Here is a 7,364-nt window from a genome sequence, read left to right on the forward strand (position 1 = left end):
TTCTGTGTTGTCATCTTCACAAGGCCTTGCGAGAGAGGCGAATAGAGAAATTGAAATTCTGAGGCGGAACTCAAATGATTTGCCCAGAGGCAAACAGTTTCTGGAGTTCACCAAATCTAAGATGCCAGTAGTTTATGTACTACCATGAAGGAAGAGACATCCAAGATTGAGAGTATTAGGAAACTCATAAAAATGTGTTGTGCCACCAAGTTTGTGCTTAGTGTAGGGTAAATGAGAGGCGAATCTGCCATGTAGAAGGGGTGGCAAATATCTTGTGTGCCTCGATTTTGACTTTGGGTTCAGAGAGGACAAAATATCTCCTTGGAGAATATAAACTGAAAGCCGCTGCTCATGCAGGTTGGAAGTGTGAGTTCCTGATGCCCGCAGGGTCCAGAAAAACCTGAAGCTAAGAGATTAATGTAAAATGGCTTTAGTGCGGAAATCCGCTAGGCCGCAGGGGAAATCAAACCCATGCCCACCTGGAAGGACTTGGTTCAGTCTACAATGACAGCCACCGCACAGGTCCATCTGCTGCAAGACACATTCTGACTTCAGGGAGGAGTGTCCTAGAATCGATGAAGGCCTTGGGGACACACACTTGGGCGCTGGGAGTCCCCATGTAGAGTCCCTTCCTTCCTCTCAGGTGTCTCTCCGCCTCATTCCTTTGGTAGCTTCCATATGACTCTTCAGAGATTCAGAGCAGTGTTGACAGCCCTTCATTGGCGTTTTCAATCAGCACCTTTGCATTTTCACATTGAACTAGCCGAAGAGCCAGCCGGGGCCTCTCCGTACTTCCCAGCCAGCGCACCGAGCAGAGGTGTTACCCTGCAGTGCGGGGCGCTGCTCCAGCTGTCTGTTCGCAGGCTAACTCTTAGTGCCGATACCCTGGCCTGAACTCCCCCAGAAGCCTGAGTCACTTTTTATGGGTGGAGCCTCTGCTTCGTGGTCCAGTCCTGAGCACAGCATGGACATTGGTGCCTGTGAGCGGGTCAGTCGGGAAGAAGCAGAAGGTCTTCTGGAATCTGGGGACAGTCCTGGGTGAGCCGAGGCTGTGAGATGGGGCTGTGACACATGGAGTTTTTAATGTGGAACACAGTGCCTCCAGGTTTCTGTTGCCTTATTGTCCAAAAACAAACTCACTGCATATAGAGACCCGGTATATTTTCCCAGAGGGCACACAGATAGGTCGCTCTTTTACCCTGAAAGGCTTGAAACCAAAAGGACTGCTGTGTTGTTTGGGAAATTAAACCTCAAACATCTTATTGAAGGCATGCCTCTTAAATCACCACAGTCCTTTCATTTAGAGACTTCAGTTTTACCACATCGTTAAGGGATTGGAAAACCAGGCAAATCAGTGGGAAAACCTACTGGTGGATGACCCATTTCAAAGTTAAATTTAGAACTCGTTCACAGAAGGCTTTTGCATTTGAACTTGATTGGAGCTTGAGTTAGAACAAAGTCACTGCTAATTCGCGGGATCTTTTCCTTCTATTTGTGTGGCATTTACCAACCCTCGCGCTTTTCTATAAAATTTTTCTGTTCCGTTTTTGTGCCCCCTCCCCGCCCCCGCCTAGTTTTCAAGAGGTGGTAAAAGATTATTCCATAGTCTGGACAGGGAAATTAAGACATAGAGATTAAGTGGCTGCTGGTGTGGCAGCTGGGGACTGCAGCCCGGGGCCCGTCTCCAGTCCGCGAGCTGCCGGACCGGACGGTGGGCGTGTCCGGTGGGGCTCACCGTGCCCCCTCCTTCTAGGCTCTCGAGTACAACATCTTCGAAGGCATGGAGTGCCGCGGCTCTCCGCTGGTCGTCATCAGCCAGGGGAAGATTGTCCTAGAGGACGGCACCCTGCACGTCACCGAAGGCTCTGGGCGCTACATCCCTCGAAAGCCTTTCCCCGATTTTGTTTATAAGCGTATCAAGGCGAGGAGCAGGGTGAGTAGCTCTGATCTTATGAACGGTTTGGTCATGGATTAAGTTCACTTTCTTAAACACTTACTGAGCGCTCTGAGTCAGAACATCAAGATGAGTACAGAGGATTCGGGGGGTGAGGAAACGTGGTCTTTTTATTCCTGGAGCCCAGAATACCAGCGGAGGAGTCAGCTGCGTCCACAACTAGCCAGAATGAAGTGAGACTGACATGTGCTGTGAGGGGGTTCACCGGAAGGAACCATTGTGGAGTCATGGGGGAATGTGTCATGGGGAGAGGGCATTCTGAGTTGGGTCTTGTGGGTCAAGTAGATATTTGACAAGTCAGAGACGGGAGACAAGGGAATTAGATAGAGAAAATGTCGTGAGCATGGAAAACGTGCAGTGTACTCCGGGCATGGTGAACCGTCTACAGCACTGGAGCTCGGGGGCTGTGAGGCGGGATGGATGGCTCTGTAAGGGAACTGGAGGGAGAGACACTGGAAAGTTCGGGGCCAGATCTGAAGCATGAGACCAGATCCTCTTCACAACACTTTTGGGAATTCTTACAAGGTTTACGTGAAAGCGTCTTGGTGGAAAATGGTAAGAAATGTTAGTTAGTTTTTAGAGTAATCAGTTACCCGTGACCTACGAAGCTTTGGCCTGGAGCCTTGGGGCTGGCCCCGTGCTGACATCTGTCTCCGCTGCACTCCTCCATAAGGCGAGCCCCCCATCCCCAAACGTCACAGGACTGCCAGCCACATCAGGAGGGTTGTCAGGGGGCGGCCTCTGTGAGCACGGCCTGAGTCGAGGGGCTCTTGTGTTTTGCAGCTGGCGGAGCTGAGAGGGGTTCCTCGTGGCCTGTATGACGGACCAGTGTGCGAAGTGTCTGTGACACCCAAGACGGTCACTCCAGCCTCCTCAGCTAAGACGTCTCCGGCCAAGCAGCAGGCCCCACCTGTCCGGAACCTGCACCAGTCTGGATTCAGCTTGTCTGGTATGGTTATGGTTTGCTGAGGACCCCAGTTCTTGCAGGCCGTGCTTGGTGGGGCTGGTGAGTCTGGAATCATTTATGTAGGAGGAGAAGCAGGAATGAATGGCATTCCCGTGTTCCCAAGTGGGAAACACTAATGTCACCAGAGGTGTAATTCACGGCAAATGGCCAATTGGGTTTCATAATCTTGACATCAGTTTCTATCACATGTAGTGGCATGATGCACATGCTACGTGGAATACCCAGTATATTTAGAGGACCTTTGTTCGATGTGCTGTGGCCGTCCTGAAGAAGCACGTGGTGGTGTTTCAGGACTTCTCTTCCCTACATTTGCAGTACAGTTAACCCTTGAACAAAATGGGTTTGACTGTGCGAGTCCATTGAAATGAGGATTTGTTTAATAAATACAGTTGGCCCTTTGCATCCGCGGATTTATCTGTGGATTTAACCAACCATGGATCAAAAACATTTTCACAAGCTCACCTGTAGATTCCCAAATGCAGATCAAAAATACTGTTTTTGATCTGTGTTTAGCTGAATCCACAGATGCAAAGGGCTGACCAGAATTACATTTTTGGGGAGTCAAAATTATATGTGGATTTTCGAATGCACAGCTCCCCTGCTCCCACTTCTGCATTGTTCAAGGTCAACTGTATCTGGTAGTAGTTCAGCTTATGAGGTCTGGAGCTTAATTTTCAACAGCTTAACTTTGTAATCCAGATGCTTGCTTAGCTGTGCCTCAGTCTCCTCATCTGTAGAATGGGTATAATAGCAGTAGCTACCTCATGGGGTTGTGAGGATTAAATGAGTTAATATGTGTGTAAGGTGCTTAGAATAGAGCCATTTGAGAATTGTCAGCTATTTGCTTGGGGCAAGGGTCCAGAATTTAGAGCTTCCCTACTTGAAACTTCCTTCCAGTCCTTCATATGGCCCATGACTAGAGCCCTTCCACCTTTCTAGCTCCGAGCCACAGATATGTATTCAGATTTCTATGCTGTGTTAAACAGTTAATCAGGTAGATTTTTTTCTGGTTAGAGATACTGGTTTTTAGAATGTTGCCATGGTATGGATTACCAATTTTCAAAACATTTAAAAAAACGGATCATAGTTTTGTCATAAAGTAAAATGGACATACTATGTCCATGCTATCTATCTTTTGTCACCAGTCCATTCAAATGTAAGGAACTGTCATTACTTCTACTTTTGACTATACAATTAGTTGTATAGTATCAGAGGAACTGAATGCCAGAGAGAGAGGACCGTACCTTCAGGAAAGCCACACGCAATTTGACTAATGAGAGTAGGGACAGGTTGTATGTAGTCTGAGTCAGTCGAAAGCCTGAAACAGTATTATTTTACATGTAGTTTTACTTTTTCAAGTAATGGCTCTACCTGGCTTCTGCAAGGACTGAATTATGCTGTCCGATTCTTCGGCCATCTTAAGCCCATCCGTTCTTTGTAGTTTAAGCTTTTGGTGAGGTTTTGAGGGCATGGGGAATGTGCCTGGCCCATTTGCTCCCAAGCTGTATTATACTCCCGTTTAAAGAGGGAGCTCCTGTCGCTGGTTTTGACCCCCGCCCCTCTCTCTCTCCTCTGCAGGCGCTCAGATTGATGACAACATCCCGCGCCGCACCACCCAGCGCATCGTGGCGCCCCCTGGTGGCCGTGCCAACATCACCAGCCTGGGCTAGAGGGCCCGGGCCACAGTCCACTTGGGGATGGGGGATGGGGGGTGGGACACCTGAGGACATTCTGAGACTTCCTTCCTTCCTTCCTTCCTTTTTTTTTTTCCTTTAAGAGCCTGTGATAGTTACTGTGGGGCAGCCAGTTCATGGGGCTCCCTCTTGGGCCCTGCGCTCCGTCCCTCACCCGGAGTCACTGATTTTGCTCACCCACTTCCCTACACATCTGCGAATATCACACCACGTCTGTCCACCAACCCCACACGTGGGACTGCATCCAACACTCAGACATGCGAAACAGCAACTCGCCCGAGGGTGTTTTCCATCTCCAACCTCTGCTGTACTTATCACCTTCCTTTTTGTTGTGGGGGAAGATAAAGTGAATTGCCCAGAGCTGCCTTTTTCTTTTTAAATTAAAAAAAAAGTTTTCTTTGTGGGGCTGGAGAGGGGTGGGCGGGGGAGGGGGGAGAGTGGTTTTTTTCAATGTTAAATTGGAAAGCCTAATTCACTATTAACACAAGGGATTTGAACTGGACATCCTAATGATGCAATTACGTAACCGTCAAGCCAATTCAGGGTGGTTGGCAAACTCGTCGAATCCCTCCTGTGAGGTTCCAGAATGCCCACATCACCATTCCGTAGTCTTCTGGGTCAACTGTTGATAAAGGGTAGGTTTTTTGGCCTAGATTTTGCTGCAGATTAAATCTTTTGATGATTCTCTTTTCCTCACTTTACCTCTTCTCTGAGCTAGCTTGAGCTCTCTCTAGCTTTTTCATTCATGACTATTTTCACGCATCGGTCTCTTTCTTTCCTGTAGCCCTTGTCTCTAAGGCGTTGTTTTTTTTCCTTCTTTCCCCATTGTCTTTTCAATTGACCAGGTCTGCCATTCTTTTGTGGTCATAAGAACCTGCATGGGAGGATGTGAGCTTTGTCATCACAACCGTAGTAATCCACTGTCCTAGTCCCTAAAAGACTGGTGCTACTCACCCACCATCACGAGGATGCGCGTGAGTTTGAGATGCATCCCAGGTGCCAGGGAGGACCTAGTTACCCACCCACACCATCACACGTGGGTTCAGAATAGAACCTCAGACAGTGCCGAGATGCCGCAGAGGTCTGAGGCTACAGGATGTGAGAGTTTTTCCTCTGTGCAATGCTAACTGGTAAAGACACAAACACATCTGAAAATTGAGCCCCTAAACCCCAGCAAATCAACCAGGCTCCAGCCTGGCACCAGTTCAGAGGTGTTGAGACTGGCCCCAGACAGCCAGCTGTTTCCCAGCTAAGTATCTTTTGGGATTGCAGAATACCCTGGGGCTTTTCACTTTGGGGGCAAACATATATATATTTTTTTGTCCAGTTATTTTAAAAGACAACATGTAATATAGGGAGGCCTTCTAAACTCAGAAAATTCTTGGGACATTGAAGTCTTAAAGACCATTTTACTTTGCAAGGGGAAACATCTATTTAGTGAGTGATACATCACATCAGAGCTGTGCTGTGGGGACAACTTTACAAATCAAACACGTGGCCCCGTAGAGACCGAAGGCGATCTTGCGTCAACGTCCTTCCTCTCCTCCTCTCAGTGACCCTCTCCACTAGCTGCCTTTGTGCCGGTCCCTGTCTTTGCCGATTTGTGTTGCATTTCCTTCCGAGCGTGTTTACCGGTTCTCCAAAGCGATACTGTGTCTGCAGGCTTGTGTAAAACCAGATCCGCTCTTGTAAAGCATAGCGTAAACAAGTAGGTCATCCTATCATCCCACTGGTCTCCACACGTTTTGCCTTTGGGGTTATGGTCGGGGTTTATTTTTTGTTGTTATTGTTGTTTATTTGTTATTTGAAAAGCAAATTGCACTTTTAAAGAATAATTGGTTAACTTAATATATTTGCTTTTTCTCTCACCTGCACTTAGAGAAAATTTGAACCAGTTGGGAAAAAAAATTTTGTTTCAATTCTAAGAAACACTTGCAGCTCTTTAGTATTCACTTGAGTCTTCCTGTTTTTCCTGTACCAGGTCATGGTAATTTTGGTTACTTTGTTTTCTTATAACAACTTACAACCTGAAGATTTCCGCAGGCTGTGTAAGCATGTTTACCTGTTGGCTTGCTTTGTGTGTCTGTTAAATGAATGTCATATGTAAATGCTAAAATAAATCGACAGTGTCTCAGAACTGAATAACTGCAGTGACTTGATGCTCTAAAACAGTGTAGGATTTAACAGTAGATGGTTTTTAATCCTTGGAATTGTGATTGTGACCCATGAGTGGAGGAACTTTCAGTGCTAAAGCTGACAATGTGTGTAGCCAGAAGAGTACTTTTTTTTTTTTTTGTAACCACTGTCTTAATGGCAAAATAATTATGGTAAAAAAAACAAGTCTCGTGTTTATTATTCCTTAAGAACTCTGTGTTATATTACCATGGAACACCTAATAAAGCAAAATGTGGTTGTTTCAGGGATGTGTCTGTGTGCGGATGTTCAAGGAGGCAGCTGCTTTGGCCCAGCCTTCCAGCAAAACCTCCCTTTCTGAAGCATTCATGGGTGTCTTCGGCCTCGTTTTGGGGACTGTCGTGTTTCAAAAGTTTTTCCTGCATGCCCAGGTTGTTATGTCCAGACCACTGAGGTCTGGATCCCGATAGCTTGGTGTGACTGAGCTAAGTGTCAGAAATTCAGAGATTGTATCTTAGAGATGCTACGAGGGCTCCAGAATCGAACTGTGAACCTAATCGGGTGTTGAACTGGGTGGGGCTGTATAGGTTAGTGTGGGTGACCCCTGAGCTTTCTG

The 7,364-nt window shown here is 47.1% G+C and overlaps 1 protein-coding gene across 2 annotated transcripts in view; it reads left to right on the forward strand.

Annotated features, from left to right (window-relative positions):
• The window catches only part of DPYSL2 (dihydropyrimidinase like 2), a 107,279-nt gene extending 100,243 nt beyond the window's left edge, over nucleotides 1-7,036 (forward strand). For both annotated transcript variants that reach the window (XM_016154296.2, XM_036233630.1), the window contains exons 12-14: nucleotides 1,754-1,933; nucleotides 2,738-2,903; nucleotides 4,500-7,036. In XM_016154296.2, coding sequence (XP_016009782.1) covers nucleotides 1,754-1,933; nucleotides 2,738-2,903; nucleotides 4,500-4,591 — 438 coding nt within the window. In that variant the 3' untranslated portion in view covers nucleotides 4,592-7,036. The remainder of the gene's footprint in view (nucleotides 1-1,753; nucleotides 1,934-2,737; nucleotides 2,904-4,499) is intronic.
• The last annotated feature ends 328 nt before the right edge of the window (nucleotides 7,037-7,364 follow it).

This window comes from Rousettus aegyptiacus, unplaced genomic scaffold (genome assembly GCF_014176215.1).
Source record: "Rousettus aegyptiacus isolate mRouAeg1 unplaced genomic scaffold, mRouAeg1.p scaffold_m13_p_16, whole genome shotgun sequence".
Taxonomy (NCBI): domain Eukaryota; kingdom Metazoa; phylum Chordata; class Mammalia; order Chiroptera; family Pteropodidae; genus Rousettus; species Rousettus aegyptiacus.